At 45.3% G+C, this 21887-nt stretch overlaps 2 protein-coding genes across 2 annotated transcripts; both read left to right on the top strand.

Annotated features, from left to right (window-relative positions):
- The first annotated feature begins 5849 nt into the window (after positions 1-5849).
- Positions 5850-14550, top strand: LOC146694355 (odorant receptor 131-2-like). The gene is made up of 2 exons (XM_085430510.1): positions 5850-5909; positions 12789-14550. The coding sequence occupies exon 2, from the start codon at positions 12814-12816 to the stop codon at positions 13777-13779; it is 966 nt and encodes a 321-aa protein (XP_085286636.1). The 5' UTR covers positions 5850-5909; positions 12789-12813; the 3' UTR covers positions 13780-14550.
- A 4897-nt stretch (positions 14551-19447) lies between these two features.
- On the top strand, positions 19448-20901 carry LOC146694354 (odorant receptor 131-2-like). The gene has a single exon (XM_085478866.1). It carries the CDS (start codon positions 19896-19898, stop codon positions 20859-20861), a length of 966 nt encoding a protein of 321 aa, XP_085334992.1. The 5' UTR covers positions 19448-19895; the 3' UTR covers positions 20862-20901.
- The last annotated feature ends 986 nt before the right edge of the window (positions 20902-21887 follow it).

Genomic DNA, 21887 nt, shown 5'->3' with positions numbered 1-21887 from the left:
GACGCACAGAGTAGCCCTCCCTCCTGCCCTAGCCTGCGTGACAGCTTGCAGAAGATGGGGTTGGAGGACCTAGACCTCGACTCTTGTGAAGTCTCAGACCACTGGAAGGCTCAGGTACTGCAACTGATCCACAGGTATGAGGATGTCTTTTCCAAGGGTAAGCTGGACTGTGGACTGGCAAAGGATTTTGTCCATCGCATCCATCTGTCTGACGACAGGCCGTTCAGACTTCCCTATCGGCGCGTCCCTCCAGGGCAGTACCACAAGTTGCGACAGGTGCTCACAGAGATGGAGGAGCGAGAGCTGATCCGCAAATCCAACAGTGAGTGGGCGTCCCCACTGGTACTGGTGTGGAAGAAGAATGGAGATCTCAGAATATGCGTGGACTACCGCTGGTTGAACGCACGCACAGTCAAGGATGCCCATCCCTTGCCCCACCAGTCAGACTGTCTGGCAGCCCTGGGAGGTAACGCAATTTTCAGTGCCATGGATCTCACCTCTGGCTTCTACAATATTGAGATGGCAGAGGAGGACAAAAAGCTAACGGCCTTCACAACACCAATGGGGCTCTACGAGTTTAACAGACTCCCCCAAGGCCTGTGCAACAGCCCGGCGAGCTTCATGCGTCTCATGATGGGCATATTTGGCGACCAGAATTTCCTAACCCTGCTGTGCTACCTGGACGACCTGCTTGTTTATGCACCCAATGAAGCAGAGGCTCTCAGGAGGTTGGAGATTGTGTTTAGCAGACTACGTGCCCATGGACTGAAGCTGGCCCCCAAAAAATGTCATCTGCTCCGAAGGAGTGTGAGATTTCTGGGCCATGTTGTGACTGAAGGCGGGGTTTCGACCGATCCTGACAAGGTTAAGGCGATCACCGCTATCTCAGAGGCTGATCTCATGATGGAGGACGGGGTTACGCCATCCCAGAAGAAGATAAAGTCGTTTCTGGGTATGGTAATGTATTACCAACACTTCATACAGGACTGTTCTAAGATTGCCAGACCCCTTTTTACCCTGACTGCCGCTCCTAAAGGAAAGAAAGTAAATGCCCGAGGTGCTGCTTCTTTCCGGAGGCTCAGCCCAAGTGATTGGAAGAAGGAGCATGTTGACTCGTTTGAACGCTTGAAGGCTGCACTCCTTGACTCCGTTGTGCTTGCTCACCCTGATTTCAACAAACCATTTATCTTGTCGACAGACGCTTCACAGGACGGCTTGGGTGCTGTGCTGTCACAAGTCCAAGAGGGCGAGAGTAAAGCACGTCCCGTTGCATTTGCCAGCAAGGCCCTCGCCCGTGCACAGAGAAACTATCCCGCCCATCGCCTTGAGTTTCTGGCGCTAAAGTGGTCTGTCTGTGACAAATTCAGCCACTGGTTGAAAGGGCATAGCTTTACCGTCTGGACAGACAATAACCACCTAACATATATTCTCACGAAGCCCAAGCTTGATGCATGTGAACAGAGGTGGGTGTCAAAGCTGTCCCCCTACGACTTCAGCATCAAGTACATTCCTGGCAGTAAAAATGTCGTTGCAGATGCACTGAGCAGGCAGCCATTCGTTCACAACCGTGTTAGTCAGAGACTCATGACTGAACCCTATGCAACCCTGTTAGAGGAGTCGCAACAGGTCAAAGAAATCTCGGTTCAGGATGCATTCAGGCTCAGTGCCAACCACCAAAGTGTTGAGTGTTTGGCCCCTGCAGAGAGCCTAGGGTGTTGTTCCCTGACTAATGATGAAGTTTCCGCAGTCTTCGCAGGCCACGCTGAGTGGGACCAAGGCTCAAAACAGAGAGCAATCTCCTGGTTGACTCAAGAGCTAGATCGGTTTCCCTCACTAGGCCAGAACACCTTGTCTGCCTTCTCGCTCCAGGAGCTACAGGAGGAGCAGAGAGCAGATGTGACACTGTCTCAAGTCATTCCGTTCGTCGTACGTGGTCGGCGTCCATCACGTAGAGAAAGAGCTCACCTGTCGCACAGAGCGCAAAAGACGATGAAACAGTGGGAAAAGTTGAAAGTGTTGGATGGTATCCTGTACAGAGTGAGCAAAGACCTGCTCACTGGCAAAAAGCGCCATCAGTACGTGACCCCATCCACATTAATCAGTCAAGTCCTGTCAGGTGTCCATGATGATGCTGGCCATCAGGGCCAAAGCAGAACTCTGTACCTAGCCAGGCAGAGATTTTTCTGGATCAACATGGAGCATGACATTCGCGAGCATGTCAAGTGCTGTAAACGTTGTGTTGTCAGCAAAACACTCGAGCCTGAGGGGAGGGCTCCTCTTGAAAGCATTAAAACTACCGGTCCTCTTGAGCTCGTCTGCATAGACTTCTGGTCCGCAGAGGATCACAGGGGCAAGAGTGTGGATGTTCTAGTAGTGACTGACCATTTCACCAAGATGGCCCATGCTTTCCAGTGCTTAGATCAGACGGCAAAACAAGTTGCGCGCCAGTTGTGGGACAGATATTTCTGTGTCTATGGCTTCCCTCAAAGGATCCATTCAGACCAGGGCGCCAATTTTGAGAGTGAGTTGATCCAAGAGCTGCTGCAAGTGGCCGGGGTGCAGAAGTCAAGAACGACACCTTACCACCCTATGGGTAACGGTCACACCGAAAGGTTTAACAGGACCTTGGGAAATATGATCAGAGCCCTACCTCCGAGGGAGAAGCACAAGTGGCCTCAGATGTTGCAGACATTGACCTTTGTCTACAACTGCACCGCTCATGAGTCCACTGGTTACGCACCGTTCTTCCTAATGTACGGGCGTATCCCCAGGTTACCAGTGGATGTCATGTTTCACAATGTTGCAAGGGACAATGATGTAACAGACTATGACAGTTATGTAAAAAGGATGAGAGATGACCTCAGAGAAGCACTCGCATTGGCCCAGACTAACACCGGAGCTAGTCAGCAGCGTCAAGCAGACCTGTACAACAAAAAGCAGAAAGGTGTTGACATTGAGGAAGGAGATCGTGTCCTTTTGGCAAACAAGGGCGAACGGGGTCGTAGGAAGTTAGCTGATAGGTGGGAGTCGACCATCTACACTGTGATCTCCAAGAACCCCACATGCCACACGTATCGCATCAGGAACGTCAAGAGTGGACAGGAGAAAGTTGTCCATAGGAACTTGCTTTTGCAGGCTAATTTCCTGCCCATAGAGTCCGAGGGCGAACCAGAGATGTCTTTTGCCAGTGAATCAGAACTCGGCCAGGAGCAGAGTCAATCTGATGGAGAATCCCCTGTCGCTGATCCTGAGGACGATTGTACTGAACGCACAGCCCGTTGGGTGGCTCAGATGACGGATGACTGTGTCCCGGCTCCTAGAGGACCCCAAGAGTGTGACAGTATTGGAGACAGTGTCTGTGCGCAGTTGGATGATGAGGAGCATCAGGACAGTGACAGTGCCAGTAGTGAAGTAGCTGCTTACCCTGAAGTAGATGATGACAACAACAGCAGGGCTTGCACTACCCCAGTTGAGGAGGGAACACTACCAAGTATCAGTTACCCTGAAAGTCAGCCAGTCAGCGAGGTTGGGAGCCTCGTGAAACATGGTGGTGTACCCCCAAGTAATGCAGCAGGCCAGATCAGGACGAGAGTGGGTCGAATAGTGAAGCCTGTGAATAGGTTAATCCAGACTATGAAGCAAAGAAACCTACAAACAGGCAATGTAGTGAGCAGCTTTGCCAAGAACTTGTTTCTGTGAGGGCTACTTGTTTTATATGTTGGGTGATTTTCATGTCAGATGTTAACACCTATTTTGAGATTGTCTTCAGCTCAGAGTACTATTCATCATATAGTAGCTGTTACCGTGTTGTTTGTTCAGGATAGTGTATAAGGCACTTTCTCTTGCGAGTAAACATTAGGGGGTCTGGCCAACTTTCTTCTGTTTACTTTCCCCATGAGTTGGGAAACATATTTGTTGCACGTATCACCGGGTAGTGAATTTCCAGATCACTGACAGTTACGAATTGTTATATGTGACCCTCAGTTGCTCACCCTTACCTAACGGGTTTTGAGAAGTTCAGGGGGGAGTATGTAGCTGAGATATAATGTACGAATTGTGAACATTCTCAAAACTGTATTGTACATAGGTTATACTTTTTTATTGTGTGAACTTTATTTTTGTGGAACTAAGGTTCCGTGTGTTATTGTTGAAGTGGGACATTAATCAGTGTAACGCCACCTGCGGCCACATTGCGGGTGTGGGGTTTCCTAGCCAGAGCTGTACGGACTCCACACTGGTGAGGCACGCTTTCTGTAGCTCTTCTCCCTGTACTAAATTATCCATATAAATTCGGTGTATTTGTCTTTGTTAAGTATTGGCTCCTAGGGTTAAAAGCTCTCAAAGTGTTTTCAATCGCTTTGAGTGAGAAAAATGATATTTGGAACTGCGCTTTATCTGTTGTATCATCCGTTTGTGTGGAACTGACTTGTGTTAAACAGGGTGAGGAGAAGCCTGCTGCCGCTGTGTGACACTGATTTTGCTGCTGCACTCTGTTTTATAGGTATGTGTAAATGTGTAGTTTTTGTTTTATGTGTATAATGAGCTCATGTCCCGAGGCTGTGCTCTGAGCAGTATCTTCAGCCATGTTGGGAAGAGTTAAAAAGTTGTTTGAATATGTATTATGCAATTGACCTATTTTAATGGGAATTTGAATGTTATACGTTATTGTTAGTGATTCCATAATTGTCTCTGTTTTACCCCACTGTAATATTTGATTTTGAAGTGGCGGTTGTGAAAATTATTATTTTGATAAGTTGTATTTTCTTTTATATGATGCAAGCAGAGCTGTACGGACTCCACACTGGAATAAACCCTGTTTCCAGCCAGTCCGTGTCTGTTGTCACAACGCAGTCGACCATTTCACATCTGCTACACACGCACGGTCGGCCTCCGGAACTGTTTGCCCGTCGCCACCGTTGCCGTGTGCACGGTCGGCCTCCTGAACTGTTTGCCCGTCGCCACCGTTGCTGTGTGCAGGGTCGGCCCCCTGAACTGTTTCGGCTCTTGTGTTGTCGGCCCCCGGACTTTACTGTGGACTCGTGAATGGTCTTGTTTTGTGTTGGCCTGTTTTTGGTTTATTCTGGTCTCTTGTGCTCCTTGTTTTTTTGTTTCGGACCCTCCTTCCTGGACCCCCTCCGCCCGCCCTGGCTTTGTGCTTTTTTGTTTGGGGCTGTCGGGAGCCAGCCCTTAGAGGGGGGGTACTGTCACGGTTCTGGGTCCGTCGGACCCAGTAGTTTGAGTTTTATTATGTTTTGGTTTTAGTTTGCATCAGGGATTGTTTTCTTGTTCTCTTGTAGTGTTGATTATGATGATGTTTATTATTTGAGTTTCATGTTTCTGTGGTGTTTAGGATTTGTTCTTCAGTTGTGTCTGCTTAGTATTTGTCTAGCTCCATGTGCCATTTTCTGTCTGTCTCTCTATGTCGAGTTTGTGTCTTAGTGTGATGGTTGCTTGTTCCTGTTTTATTGTGATGGTCTGCGTCTCATGTGAGTGTGTTCAGTTTTACCTTTGTCTCGTCTTGTTGATTATTCCCAGCTGTGTCCACCACCTGTGTGTAATTCCCCTGTGATTCTCTGTGTATTTAAGTCATGTCTGCCGTCATTGTAGTTGCTGGTCCGTCTGTGTATTCCACCCTGCGTCATCTGTGTGTTTCCCTGCTGTCAACCGCCAAGTGTTTCTGCTCATGTTCAGGTTCGTGTTCTGTAGTTAGTTTGTTCCCAGTCTAGTTAGTCATAGCTCCCTTTGCCGTTTGTATTTACTTTCATGCTCAATAAACCACCTTCACACCTTCACGACTGCCTGCGTTTGGATCCTCCTTCATTGCCTCCACACGGCTCACCTCACTCGCCGTGACAGTGTAGCAGAAATGATGACGGATGATGATGGCAGCAGCAGCCGTTCTTCTCTGCGTGAGTAGCTTAATGTTGTTCGTGTGTAATTTACGTTGAGTAGGCTCACCACGTTATTACATTAATGCATGTAAGGTGAACTAGCAAACACCATCGTAGTTACATGCGGCTGTCCTCTTGTTTGATGGCAGATACTCCCTTCACCCTGGCCAAAAATGACCAAAGAAAAAGTGGGAAACAGCTAAACATGAGAGGTTTTTGGACAAAGTTTGTGTTTTTTTTCCATTGTTTAAGCACTGCTTCCAGCCAAAAGTGATACCATATATGCCCTATAGCTGCAGAAAAGGCTAACATTGTTATCTTTTTACAAAAAAACAGCTAAACATGAGAGGTTTTTGGACAAAGTTTGTGTTCTCCATTCTTTAAGCAGCGGTTTGAGCACTGTTTCAACACCTGCACCGTTTCAAAAGTACCGGTTTGGCACCGGTATCGGATAAAACCTAAACGATACCCATCCCTAGTCTTTTCAGGAGGACATTTAAAGGAAATAGCGTAGGACTGAGGCCTGATGATCTTAATGCTAGTCCCAAAAGCATGTTGCTAAAATGAAACTTTCCAGTAAAAAAATAATGATGACAGCATACTGTTTGTTACTTAACCATTATTAGTAGACATTTGTTCCTGTGCTTGCAAGCCAGGCTTGACACCCCAGCATAATTTCTTCTGTCTTTATATAGCAGCTACTGAAAAGCTAATGCTGAGACTTCCTATTATCTAAAACCACTGGATTGGACCACAACAGCTACAGCCATCTTTTTCATACAATCTGTGCTAGAAGGCATGATATATCAGTGCTTCAAAACCACATTTTGGGTCACTAGGTGAGGTCAAGGTAGCTACATTTATTTTATAATCGGAGTAAGAACTGTGCCTTTTAGTCAATTTAGAAAAATCTATAGAAGTTATGTCTTTTTTGTACTGTAAACAAATGCAGCCACACCCTCAGTCACACCCAGATTAAGGTCTAACTGTATATAATTTTGTTAGCAAAATTTATTAGGTAAAAAAACTCATCCTACTAAGACATTGCTACACCAAAAAATACTGCAAAGCTCAGATGATAATGATCTACATTTATTGTGGTTTTACTTAATACATTTTTACTTTTGCTATTGTATTTTGCTGCTCAGGAAAGCTCACTGGCTCACATACCCCTCCACTAAATATAATATAGTTTATATTCAGGGTATTTGTGTTTTTGTCATGGTCCCTGTGCCCTGCTGGTCAATCCTCTATTGGGCAATATGTTTGTGGTTTGTTTGCTCTCTCGCCCTCTCTCTCTCACTCTCTCTCTCTCTCTCTCGCCACGGCGATGCTCACTGCGGGCTCCCGCTGCTGGCCCACACACCTGCTCATCACCACACCGGCCGCTGATCCCAGCTGATTACCGGAACCATTCTCGGGTGAGTCTGACAAATGCGCCGGATTTTTGGCTCAGGTGTCTCTGACGTTTCGCGAGCTGCAGCGTTTTCATGGCAACAATGGGGCGAAGATCACTTATTTAGTTCAACTTCTGAGGGGCTGTGCACTAAAGTGGGCCCAGGTTGTGTTAAACTCTGATCCTGTCATCACCTACGCTGACTTTCTCTCCAAGTTTAAGAATGTGTTTAACCCAGGCACCGGGGCAGAGGCCGCTGCTCTCCGTCTCCTCAACTTCAAACAAGGTAGGAGAAGCATGTCTGATTACGCTATCGACTTCTGGATTCTGGCAGAAGAGGCAGGGTGGAATCAGGAGGCGCTACGGAGCACGTTGCTGAACAATGTCAGAGAAGAATTAAGGGACGAGCTAATCATGCGTGATCTCCCTGCCTCCTTTAATGAGCTAATGTCCCTGTGCATTAAGGTGGATGAGCGGTTACGGGCTCGCCGGTCGCAGCGGAACTACAACTTCCATGAGGCTGCGGGAGTCTCTGGCACCGGCGCCATGGCGGATGCCGGCCCCTCCCGGACTCACGAGAGCGGGGACGGAGAGGAACCCATGCAGCTGGGCGGCTCCCATCTCACCGCGGCGGAGCGTCAGCGCCGGATTACCGCCGGTGAGTGCCTCTATTGTGGTCACAGGGGACATGTTGTGGCTACCTGCCCTTCGCGGGCAAAAGGGCGCGCCCGCCAGTGATGGTAAGAGTACTGGTGGGCGAGCTGAGCCAGGAAGAAGCTCCTCCCCGTTTAACACTACCGGCCACGCTTTCCATTCACTCTAAGAGCCGCTCCCTATCGGTGTTAATCGACTCTGGGGCGGAACAAAACTTTATTGACTGTCAGTTAGCCCGGCAACTTGGGTTACTATTGGAGCCCCTGCCTCATGCATTACGTGTTACGGCATTGTCAGGTCAACGCCTTCCAGACATCACTCTGGTGACGGAGCCTGTCGAGCTCACCCTCTCTGGCAATCATTCTGAAGAAATCTGTTTTTTGGTGTTTAAAGCAACTCGCACTCCACTAGTTCTCGGCCATCCTTGGCTACAACAGCACAACCCTCACATAGATTGGCTAAAGGGGCGTGTCACTGGGTGGGGGGAGGACTGCCACATGACCTGCCTTAAAGCGGCCTCGCCTCCAAGCGTTGAAACGCCCTCTTCTGGGGTATTGGAATCAGCTGATTTAACTAATGTGCCCTCTGTTTATCACGACCTAGCTGAGGTGTTTCAAAAGGCCCGCGCCCAGTCACTCCCTCCGCATAGACCCTATGACTGTGCTATCGAACTGCTCCCGGGAGCTCCTTTACCCACCAGTCGGCTATATAGCATCTCACTTCCAGAACGAGACGCTATGGACAAGTACATCACGGAATCCCTGGCTGCCGGCCTCATTCGGGCCTCCACCTCTCCAGTCGCGGCAGGCTTCTTCTTTGTCGAAAAGAAGGATAAAACCCTCCGGCCATGCATTGACTATCGCGGATTAAACAACATCACAGTAAAAAATAAATACCCTCTGCCGCTCCTCAGTTCTGCCTTCGAGCTCCTCCAGGGGGTTACTGTTTTCACCAAACTGGATTTGCGAAACGCATACCATCTGGTTCGCATCCGTGAGGGCGATGAGTGGAAGACCGCCTTCAACACCCACCTCGGCCACTTCGAGTACCTTGTCATGCCCTTTGGTCTCACTAACGCCCCTGCGGTGTTCCAAGCCCTGGTGAACGACGTGCTCAGAGACTTCATTAACCATTTTGTTTTTGTCTATCTAGATGACATCCTGATCTTTTCCAGAAACCAATCCGAGCACGAGACCCATGTCAGACAGGTCCTGCAACGACTCCTCGAAAACCGATTGTTCGTCAAAGGAGAAAAGTGTGAGTTCCACGTCTCCACCGTTGCATTCCTGGGGTACATAATCGACCAAGGAAACCTCCGCCCGGACCCTGTGAAGGTAAAAGCCGTTGTTGAGTGGCCGGAACCTCCTAATAGGCACCAACTGCAACGTTTCCTTGGATTTGCCAACTTTTACCGGCGGTTCATTCGGGACTTCAGCCGAGTTTCCTTGCCGCTGACCCAGCTAACCTCTCCCAAGCTTCCTTTTCAGTTGAACAAAGAAGCTCAGGCAGCTTTCCAAGAACTGAAGAAACGATTCGCCTCAGCCCCCATCCTGATCCAACCCGACCTCACGCAGCCATTTGTGGTCGAGGTCGACGCGTCCGACTCAGGGGTTGGAGCGGTTCTGTCGCAACGGAAGGACGGTAAGCTCCACCCTTGTGCCTTCTTCTCCCGCCGTCTGTCCCCTGCAGAGAGAAACTATGACGTCGGGGATCGGGAACTGCTGGCGATAAAACTAGCCCTGGAGGAGTGGCGGCACTGGTTGGAGGGCACGGCTCAGCCTTTCCTCGTCTGGACAGACCACAAGAACCTGGCATACCTACAATCAGCTAAGAGGCTCAACGCTCGACAGGCCAGGTGGGCCCTGTTTTTCACCCGTTTCCACTTCTCCATCTCTTACAGACCCGGTTCCCGGAATGTCAAACCCGATGCCCTGTCCCGTCAGTTCTCAGTCTCGGAGGACACCACTGAGCCTGCTCCCGTTCTCCCCGCCACCTGTGTCGTGGGCGCCATCTCCTGGGGGATCGAAGCAGCCATTCGGGAGGCTCAGGTGTCGGAACCGGATCCGGGAGGTGGGCCAGCCCAACGGCTCTACGTCCCTCAATCAGTACGTTCTCAAGTACTTCAATGGGCCCACACTGCCCGCTTTACGTGCCACCCAGGGGTCCACCGCACTATCAACTTCCTCCAGCGCTACTTCTGGTGGCCCTCTCTGACTAGAGACGCTCGGGAGTACGTCTCCGCCTGCGCGACCTGTGCCCGGAATAAACCATCTCATCAGCCGCCCGCTGGACAGCTCAATCCCCTGCCGACTCCGTCCAGGCCGTGGTCCCATATAGCTTTGGACTTTGTAACCGGACTGCCGCAATCAGCAGGCAACACTGTCATACTTACCATCGTAGACTGTTTTTCTAAAGCTGCCCACTTCATAGCTCTACCCAAGCTTCCCACGGCCATGGAGACCGCACAACTGCTTACCCGTCATGTGTTTCGTTTGCATGGGATCCCGGAAGACATTGTGTCTGACAGAGGCCCCCAGTTCACGTCTGGCGTCTGGAAGGAATTCTGCTCCTCATTAGGAGCAAAGGTCAGTCTGACCTCCGGTTACCATCCCCAAAGCAACGGTCAGTGTGAGCGAGCTAACCAGGAGCTCGAGGCAATGTTGCGGTGCACAGTGTCCTCCAACCAGTCCATCTGGAGTGATGAACTACCCTGGATTGAGTACGCCCATAACAGTCTGACTTCCTCCGCCACTGGTCTGTCTCCCTTCGAGGTCTCACTGGGTTTCCAGCCGCCTCTCTTCCCCTCTGTCGAGGGTGAGTATTCTGTACCATCTGTCCAGGCCCATCTACGGAGGTGCCGACGAGCTTGGCGGGCCGCACGGACGGCGTTGCTGCGCACAAAGGACCGAACCAAACAGACCGCAGATCGCCGCCGCAGGTATGGCTGTCCACGCGCTTTGTTCCTCTCAGGACTGAGTCCAAGAAGCTCAACCCAAACTTCATTGGTCCCTTTGAGGTTTCGGCACTGATCAACCCCGTCTCTCTGAAACTCCGGCTGCCGCACAACATGAGGATTCACAATGTGTTCCACGTCTCCCAAATCAAACCTGTCCAGAATAGCCCCCTGTGCCCTCCTTCCGGGCCCCCTCCGCCCGCCCGGCTTGTGGACGGCTTGCCCGCCTATTCCATCACGCGGATTATGGACTCTCGCCGCCGCGGGCGTGGCTTCCAGTACCTTGTGGACTGGGACGGCTATGGCATTGAGGAGCGGTCCTGGGTTCCGCGGGCCGCTGTCCTGGACAAGCGTATGCTGCGGGCCTTCCATCTGTCTCATCCTGGTAAGCCTGGTGGGTCGCCGGGGGGCTCCCGTTGAGGGGGGGGTACTGTCATGGTCCCTGTGCCCTGCTGGTCAATCCTCTATTGGGCAATATGTTTGTGGTTTGTTTGCTCTCTCTCACTCTCTCTCTCTCTCTCTCTCGCCACGGCGATGCTCACTGCGGGCTCCCGCTGCTGGCCCACACACCTGCTCATCACCACACCGGCCGCTGATCCCAGCTGATTACTGCACTACTTAGATGGCGAGTCTGCACTAGTCTTCGCTGGATCGTTGAACTATCAGCGTCAGTCAAACTTGTGTATCTGCCAACCTGTATCTTGAAAGCCCTTTGTTATTATCCCGCTAACCCGACCTTTTGTGTTTAGATCGTTTTTGGAACCGGATTCTGAGAGGAGTGACTGAGGAGGAGCTTTTGTACAGAAAGTGTGGAGCACCTTTTCCCCTAACCCTGTTTCCCACGGACCCTGGCGACCCGGACCCGTTTCCCCTGCACGTTGTACATAGCCACTTGGTGATTGTGTTCACTGTGAATAAACGCACTGTTCTTCGCTTAAAGGGAAACCCTGGCCTGCGCCTGAGTCTCTTTCGGAACCCTTAACAGTTTTGTACTGTTTAAAAAAAAAAAAAAAAAAAAAAAAGAACATTTACTTTTTTAATGTACGCTAATATTTTAGCACCAGTAATTGTGAAATTTTAATGATCTTTGTTGTCAATATGAGCAGTGAAATTAAAGTGAATTTAAGGAAAAAAAGTAAAAATACAAATTGATAACATTTAGTCAGTATCAACTGCTGCTTTTGATGCCTTACAACACAGGTGTCGGACTCCAGGCCCTGAGGGCCGGTGTCCTGCAGGTTTTAGATGTGTCCTTGATCTAACACAGCTGATTCAAATGGCTAAATTTCCTCCTCGAAATGTCCTGAAATTCTCCAAAGACCTGGTATTGATCTAATCATTTGATTCAGGTGTGTTGACCCAGGGTGAGATCTAAAACCTGCAGGACACCGGCCCTCGAGGCCTGGCGTTTGACACCCCTGCCTTACAATATAGAATCACTTGTCTGTTTAACTTCCTTTCATGGATCCTGTGATAAAAGGTGCTTTATCCTTTTCCCCTACAGTAATCTGTAGTTAATGAGAACCATGATGCTTAATGACGATAGCATGAAATTAATTTATCTCTGGGGAATCAGCACTGAGTCAAACATAAGATAACCGATGCCAAACAGATCAGACAAGAGAAGACCATCTTTGACACTTTGATTGTTGAAAACATGTTGTGTGCTGAGAAGAAGAGAAATCTGAGCTCTTCTAACAGACAAAGTCATTGTTATTAGGTGAGCGAGGCACTGTCTCATTTTAATGGGTAAATGGTTTGTATTACAGGGTGATTTGACTTTACTGATTACTTTATTAACATGAGGCAGCTAATTTCTGTTGTAAATGATAGTATGCATTGTTTTATTTTATCTTCTGTATATTGAAGTTTAAGTTGTGCTTTTTTTTAACAGGTGTGCTGCAACTTAAAGCTGCAGAATGCAGAATCTGACTGAACTTCCTTTTAATGCAACTTCCCAAAAAAGCCTGTCTGTTATCATCAAAGTATGTGCAGTTATCCCCTTCTTCTGCACCTTCCTCTACTGCATTGTTGTCATGCTGCATGTGTTTGCATCTCACAGGCAGTTCCTAAACACTTCACGTTACATCCTGTTTGCCCACATGTTGATCAATGACACCCTGCAGCTTCTGTCCTCTGTGCTGCTTTTCCTACTTGTAATGGGTCAGGTAAAATTTCCCATTTTCTATTGTGTTCCTCTGCTGTTCATATCCACTGTTACTTATCAGAACACACCTTTAATCCTGGCTGCAATGTCCCTGGAGCGTTATGTTGCCATCTTCTATCCCCTGCAGCGCCCGGCCACCTGGCGCTCAGGCCGTATCTGGATCATTAATCTTTGTCTGTGGCTTACAAGTTGCATGTTCCACATCATTGAGTACTCCATCAGAAAACAGCGTCCTGCTGTAGATGTCCTCTCTACACCTGTACTCTGCAAAAATATACTTATCAACTCATCTCCAATCCAAGCATTATTCAGAACTGCTGTGAGTGTGATGTTCTTTGCAGTTGTGGCTGTTGTCATCTTCTTCACATATGTGAGAATCCTGCTGGAAACCAGGAAGCTGAGACAGGACAGAGTATCTGTGAATAAAGCCAAGCACACTGTGCTGCTGCACGGCTTTCAGCTGCTTCTGTGCATGTTGGCTTTCACGCTCCCCATCACTGAAAGTCTCACATTGTTATACACTAACTGGCCAGTGGAAGACATTGCCTTTTTCAATTATTTCTGTTTTATCCTAATCCCACGCTTTCTTAGCCCACTCATCTACGGCTTCAGAGATCACAGTCTGAGGGGCTACATTGGGAAAACATTCCTCTGCTGCTTAGACACAGTCAAGCCCCATTTCAGAAGCAAACAGCAGGACAGCTTGTCTGCTTTATGAAAAAAACAGTTTAGACTCCTGCAGAAAACCTGTTCAGAGTATCTGCATCTCTGTCTGTCGGTTGCCCGAATGAACACTAATGAACAGCAATTTTTTTATGCTGTGATTATTTTTTTCATTCACACTGGCCATGAACAGATTCCTTTTTATACTGCACGTGGAACAAACTAATATCATGAAGTGACAGTAAGTGGAAAAAGTTACACTGAAGCGAAAACAAACTCTTTGTATTACTGTTCCTCCTCTAAAGCTCAACATATATACATGTATATATAAATGCTAAATTAAGATATCCACTTTATTTGTCTGATTAATATGTTTCTAAAGCTTCATATTACCTTCACATATTTTTGCACAGAACAGGGAATCTGACTCATGAAAGGGGCTCTGTAATTATCAGGTAAATATTTACAGTAAATAAAAAAAAAAAATTCCAGTGGTAATTTGAGCACATAAATATTGATTTGACTTCTTTTCCTTAAAAAGGCCAATAAAAGGTGTCTAAAATCTTAATAAGAAACTCGTCATGTTGGTCATGTGTTTGTGTCAGATTGCATGTTTGACTAAAAGTGTGATATTTGCACTAATAAATGTTTGACAACTCCATTACATCCCTAACCTACAATAGTTGTTTGAGTTTAGAGCGAATCTCAGAAAATACTTTTTTATTCTTGTTTCAATTTTGTCACTTTGTTAAAAAAAAATAAGTGCAACACTAAAAGATGTCCCTTTATACTGGAAGGAAATTCTATAAAATTGTGATAAAATGTCTTTATCATCTCAGTTTCATTTTTTAACACATTATCATGAAATCATCTTAAACTGCACTCTGGTTTAAAAAGTTGTCTTGATCAGCACTGGGGAAAATGTTCCCGATCTGAAATTAGTGAAAATGACCTTTTGAACGAAGGATTTATTGATAATTTTGACATTAGTAATTTAATATGTAAATAAGATTTAAAAAATGAACTGGCTAAATCTCTCGGACTGTCTGTGAAAACAATCATGACCCCAAATGTTTTAGAGATCTAAGGCTGTTAAACATAAACCAGCAGAGACTAAAAATCTGTGCCAGAACCATCAGACAAGATTACTCAATTGTGGGAGTGAATTTAGCAGAACTTTGAATGCATATGTTGCACATATTAAGATGAATTGAAACCAGTGTAGCTTTGTGAGTTTGCCTTTACTGCAAATGTATAGACATTGTACAAATGTGTAACAACGCACTATCTCACACAGCTCATTCAGGCTCACTGCCTTTGTCCTGCAGATGTCGCTGTGATTCCAAACACGGTTTTTAAACTGTTTTTAGGAGCAGATGATTTCTCTTTTATTTTTAGATTTTAAAATACTGACTTCACAGTAAAACGTAACAAAATATTGCAAATATATATGTATATATATATATATATATATATATATATATATATATATAGCAAAAATATATCGCATTATTTGCTCAGACTGAACTTATTTAATCAGAAACAGCATCCTTGACAACCCCATAAATCTGATGATATTGGTGAGCACATGAACGCAAATTAATCGTTCTGAATGAATCCAGGCTGTATGTATGATATGATGAACAGAGGGCGAAGACGGATCTCAGATCAGCTGAGAGCCTGCTCCAAATGCAGAAGCGGTACTGTTCAGCAAAAACGGGGAGACGCAATTAAAGTCAATGGAGAGGCTTGTATAAACCTTATATGTATGATATTATTAAAAAAATGCAGAAAAAATAGATTTAAGGTTTTTGTGGCTTTATTTCACTATGTTGGATGCAGGATCACTGATACAAAACATACTAAGTCACTTCCCGCTAATTTATACAAATAACTCAATAGTTCTTCTGTGGAAGTGTTTCTAATTTTGTGAAGGAATCTTTTGGTCACGAGAAATCAAACTTTGGCTTGATTGTGTCGTGGTCTGGGTGAGTGCTGGGGTTTTTCCACTGAGTCACAGTTCCACCCCTGGGTGGATTCGCTGCTTTCCTGCATGTCTCCACACCTGCTGGCAATTGAGCTGCCAGTACTTAAGACCAGCGGTCACCACTCCTCTTCGCTAAGTCTTCAGCTAATCACAGTTAGTGCGGGTCACCATAGTAGTTCACTGAAAGAGATTTTGTTTGCAAGAGGATTATATTCAACCTGTGCTTTTTCTTCCATCAGCTATCCTGTTGTCTGCCACCTCCATCTCCTGGCAATACACACTTTCATCCTGAAGCTAGTTTGGCAGCTCTTTGCGTCACAGCACCTCTCGGATTCACTCACCTGCCTGGTGAATGTTTCTTTATGGTTCACACTCACCAGGATTTACAGACTCAGTCACTAAAACTTGTCTCCTCTCTTTCTAGTGTTCAGAGCCTCCAGGTCATGTTTCCTGCCCCTTGCGCCTGTACATATCCCCTCGTCACAATTCTCTAGTGCTTTCGTAAATCTAGTGTTTCTCATAGTTTAGCGTCACTCCTGTTTACCACCGTAATTGAAGTCCCATGTTATTCCTCATAGCTCACAGTATTTGTCAGGTACGGAAGAGGATTAGGGCCACTGGAGAGGAGAGAAAAAAAAAAAAAGAATTCTGACTTTAATCTCAGAATTATTTTTTTTATTATTATTTTTTCCCCCAGTGGCCCTAATCCTCTTCCGTAGTCAGGCCCTAGGAAATAAAGTTCTGTTTATTACGCTCGTCCGTGCCTCTGTGTATGATCTGTATTTGAATCTGGTTGTCGAGTTCGGCCTTGGCCGTGACAGATTGTGGTGGATTTTTGCAGTGTTTGAGCTGGAATAAGCTCAATATTTATGGTATTTATATGAGATACGGGTTTCCTGAAATCAGTCTAATATTCTAATTGATACTTTGCCCATGGAGGACTTTGGCAGATGTTAATTTAATACTTTATACCCAGAATTTGTATCTTTTTTTCATATTGTTCCTTTCGTCTGGTGAAAATAAGGTTTTGTGCATAAAAATGCCATTTTTATTATTGAGTTTTTATTTTCAGTCTGAAGACCCTGTTTAACCCCTGGGGCATCTTAGAAAAATGCATACACTATTGGTCTTAGAGCCACAAATCGACCCAAGATCCCCCAGGGGTTAACAATACTGTATCTTCACACAGTTTTTATGCCAAAGTATTCGACCTGCACACAGAACTTTACAAAGGTCCAGCGGTCGCAATGGCCAACCCTCTGGTGGCTTGTACTTTGATCAGAAGTCTTCATTCAGAGTGGCTGAATGTTGTCTACAGCAATGAAGCCCTCAAGAACCTACAAGGCTGCCCCTCTGCCTTCTTCAAAGACACATCTGTCCCCTCATCTCTGCTGTTGCCACCCAACCTCTCCCCATTCACCTTTTGCCCCTCTGCTGTCCAGTCCTCAGGTCCAGTTACAAGGAGGAAGAGGCTAATCTTGAAACTGGAAGACCTTAAGACTTTTCCCTAAAGTCTTCCCAAAAAGTTGATTCTGTTCATCTGGTCGTGACGTTTTCAGTGGGAGAAACATTTCGTCACTCATCCAGGGGACTTCTTCAGTCTCAGCCGACTGTAGGTTTCCCCAACTTTATAAACAGAACATTTGGATAATGACTGAAACCGGCACCACTGATTAATAATGGGTGGAAGGTCAGTTTATTGATCATTAAAATGCAAATTGATTAGTCACCACTGATCAATGGCCATGAGTACCATTCACAGAGAGTGACTTGTACTCAATGGCTGCAATCACAGTACTGTAAGATGGTGAAAGATGTACCCTTAGGCCCCTCCTCGATTCAGAGATGGTCTTTCCCTTTTCATGTGTCCATCCTCATCGTTGGAAGACTGTCCACTGGCCTGTAGGTGTAAATGGACTGCGGAATCCTGGCCTGACGAGTTAGCTCTTCTGTGTTGTGCCATCTTCTTAGCCAGAGGTCGTTTGGTTTCCCTGATGTATAAATCACTGCAATCCTCCTGGCACTTACTGTAACAGCATACGCTATATTACCATATTAGAGGCCAGATCCTTGGACCAGTTTTTGCTGCAGTGTGTTTTGGGGTTGGAAAGCAGAGGAAACAGAGTAATATAAGTGGCACTCACAGCAACTGTTGAATTTGCATATCAGAAGATAAAGAAACTGACCGTACAGCCCATTGTTTGTCAGTGGTGCTCATTTCAGGCATTGTGCATATGTACTGTTTATAAAGTTGGAGAACCCTGCAGTCAGCTGAGACTGAAGAAGTCACTTGGCTGAGCAACAAAACATTTCTCCCATCCAGATAAACAGAATAATTTAGAGGGGGTTTCCTTACCTGGATGACTGAACATGCATCAAGACAATGTAAACTCTGTAACTATAACACTGACAGTATTATGAGGGAATTGCTTTGCTGGTCCAGGTAAAATTGCACTGCATGTGGCACAAAATGAGTCCTGCTTTATTACATTGTTAGTAAGAAACACTTAAAGGCCCATGTTTTACTCTTAGCTCAGAGTGAATATGATAATATAGTAAACTTGTTTTGTACTAAACCTAAAAGCTGGATTAAACTAAAAGGAAAAACTATGAACAGACAAATTAAAAATACTTTGATGCAACTGTGTAGAAAATAATTATAAAAAATGATACAGAAGTCTGCCTTAAATTAACCTTTCAATAACCCTACACTGACAGGCTCACTATGAAAGAGGCCTCACCAACATCCCCACATCACAAACTGTCTCTACACTGACTTCCACAGTCATTCTTAAAATTTAGTTGTACATAAATGTGGTCAAATGCCATCGCCCAGACGTTCACAAGCAGTTTATACAAGAAACAGCTGGCCCAATTAACCATGATCATTTGCAAGGTGTCCATTCAACAAAGTCAGTGTAATGTGAGGGCCAAGAGAGAGAGTTGGACTCCAAAAGCAGACACAACAGACCAAGATTTCCAAACACTGAAATCTTTATTCAACACAAAGAGGTCTGGGATAAGAGCAGGGCATTGAAAGGTAATCATGCAGGTGCAGCAGCAACTGTAACAGAAGGAGAGGAGGGTTATAAGCAGGCACTGAGAAAGATCGAGGATATTGCTGGGAGAAGTGTTGAGTCAGAGTTTGCGTGAAGAATAAAGTACGAAGGATCCAGGAGGGGCTTTTGCTGGGTGAGTGTCAATGGAGATGAGTGACGGCGGGCAGGACGGCAGGCAGGTGAGTTCTTTGATCCTTTTCAGATTTCCAATGAGCAATGGGTTGGCAGCAGCAGGTGAGTAGTCACGGGTAGCAGATCTGCTCCAGGAAATCCAAGGAAAGAACTGGTTAGTGTGGGTTAGTGTGGGATCCAGAAATGCCAAAGACTGAAGACAAAGAGAACAATAGGTTAACACAGGATGTTACAAAGTTTAAACGAAGCATTGAGGCTGATTTACTGCTAAAGAATAGCTGACAAACTGGCGAAGACTAGAGGTGTGAGCTGGTCCTAAATACAGGTGAGCTAATTACTTACGATGCACTGCAGGTGAGGAGAAGAGGACGCATGAAACTGGGGGTGGAGATGGAGCTTGGTGCTCTGAAAAGGAAAAAACAATTTGTAGAAATACAAATTGAGAACATTTTTCCTAATTTGACTGTTGCAACTGCTGCTTTGGATGCCTTGCGATATAGAATCACTTGTTTGTTTAACTTCCTTTCATGGATCCTGAAATAAAAGGTGCTTTATCTTTTTCCCCTACAGTAATCTGTAGTTAATGAGAACCATGATGCTTAATGACGATAGCATGAAATTAATTTATCTCTGGGGAATCAGCCCTGAGTCAAACATAAGATAACCGATGCCAAACAGATCAGACAAGAGAAGACCATCTTTGACACTTTGATTGTTGAAAACATGTTGTGTGCTGAGAAGAAGAGAAATCTGAGCTCTTCTGTCAGACAAAGTCATTGTTATTAGGTGAGCGAGGCACTGTCTCATTTTAATGGGTAAATGGTTTGTATTACAGGGTGATTTGACTTTAATGATTACTTTATTAACATGAGGCAGCTAATTTCTGTTGTAAATGTAAATGATAGTATGCATTATGTTTTATTTTATCTTCTGTATATTGAAGTTTAAGTTGTGCTTTTTTTTAACAGGTGTGCTGCAACTTAAAGCTGCAGAATGCAGAATCTGACTGAACTTCCTTTTAATGCAACTTCCCAAAAAAGCCTGTCTGTTATCATCAAAGTATGTGCAGTTATCCCCTTCTTCTGCACCTTCTTCTACTGCATTGTTGTCATGCTGCATGTGTTTGCATCTCACAGGCAGTTCCTAAACACTCCACGTTACATCCTGTTTGCCCACATGTTGATCAATGACACCCTGCAGCTTCTGTCCTCTGTGCTGCTTTTCCTACTTGTAATGGGTCAGGTAAAATTTCCCGTTTTCTACTGTTTTCCTCTGCTGTTCATATCCACTGTTACTTATCAGAACACACCTTTAATCCTGGCTGCAATGTCCCTGGAGCGTTATGTTGCCATCTTCTATCCCCTGCAGCGCCCGGCCGCCTGGCGCTCAGGCCGTATCTGGATCATTAATCTTTGTCTGTGGCTTACAAGCTGCATTTTCCTCATAATCGAGTACTCCATCGGAAAGCAGCGTCCTGCTGTAGATGTCCTCTCTACACCTCGACTTTGCATATATTTACTTATCAACTCATCTCCAATCCAAGCATTATTCAGAACTGCTGTGAGTGTGATGTTCTTTGCAGTTGTGGCTGTTGTCATCTTCTTCACATATGTGAGAATCCTGCTGGAAACCAGGAAGCTGAGACAGGACAGAGTATCTGTGAATAAAGCCAAGCACACTGTGCTGCTGCACGGCTTTCAGCTGCTTCTGTGCATGTTGGCTTTCACGCTCCCCATCACTGAAAGTCTCACATTGTTATACACTAACTGGCCAGTGGAAGACATTGCCTTTTTCAATTATTTCTGTTTTATCCTAATCCCACGCTTTCTTAGCCCACTCATCTACGGCTTCAGAGATCACAGTCTGAGGGGCTACATTGGGAAAACATTCCTCTGCTGCTTAGACACAGTCAAGCCCCATTTCAGAAGCAAACAGCAGGACAGCTTGTCTGCTTCTTGAAAAAAAAACAGTTTAGACTCCTGCAGAAAACCTGTTCAGAGTATCTGCATCTCTGTCTGTCAGTTGCCCAAATGAACACTGAGTAATTTTTTATGCTGTGATTATTTTTTTCATTCACACTGGCCATGAACAGATTCCTTCTTATACTGCACGTGGAACAAACTAATATCATGAAGTGACAGTAAGTGGAAAAAGTTACACTGAAGCGAAAACAAACTCTTTGTATTACTGTTCCTCCTCTAAAGCTCAACATATATACATGTATATATAAATGCTAAATTAAGATATCCACTTTATTTGTCTGATTAATATGTTTCTAAAGCTTCATATTACCTTCACATATTTTTGCACAGAACAGGGAATCTGACTCATGAAAGGGGCTCTGTAATTATCAGTAAATATTTACAGTAAATTTAAAAAAAAAAATTTCAGTGGTAATTTAAATATTGATTTGACTTCTTTTCCTTAAAAAGGCTAATAAATGGTGTCTAAAATCTTAATAAGAAACTCCTCATGTTGGTCATGTGTTTGTGTCAGATATTTGCACTAATAAATGTTTGACAGCTCCATTACATCTCTAACCTACAATAGTTTAGAGTGAATCTCAGAAAATACTTTTTTGTTAAAAAATAACTGCACTATTAAAAGATGTCACTTTATACTGAAAGGAAATTCTACAAAATTGTGATAAAATGCCTTTATCATCTCAGTTTTATTCTTAAACACTTTGGTTAGTATTATCATTAAATCATCTTAAACTGCACTCTGTTTTAAAAAGCTGTACTTTGTGAACATTTTCTGCCGTTTTAATCTGAAATTTGCGAACCATAATGCTTTGACCTTTTAATTTAAGCATTATTGATAAGTTTGACATTTAGTAATCACATGTTTAAAATCTTATGTTGTCAGTATTATAAAGAAATCCTTGCGACAGTATTTGGATGCAGAACATTTGAATGCATATAATGATATTGTTTCTTATCAGACTTTGATGTTTACTGCATTTCTTTGAGGATGATTATCACG

Source organism: Copadichromis virginalis, linkage group LG14, assembly GCF_057382275.1.
Source record: "Copadichromis virginalis isolate Kocher_CV1m ecotype Utaka linkage group LG14, C_Virginalis_male_GT1.1, whole genome shotgun sequence".
NCBI lineage: Eukaryota > Metazoa > Chordata > Actinopteri > Cichliformes > Cichlidae > Copadichromis > Copadichromis virginalis.
This window is presented reverse-complemented; position numbering and strand designations above follow the sequence as displayed.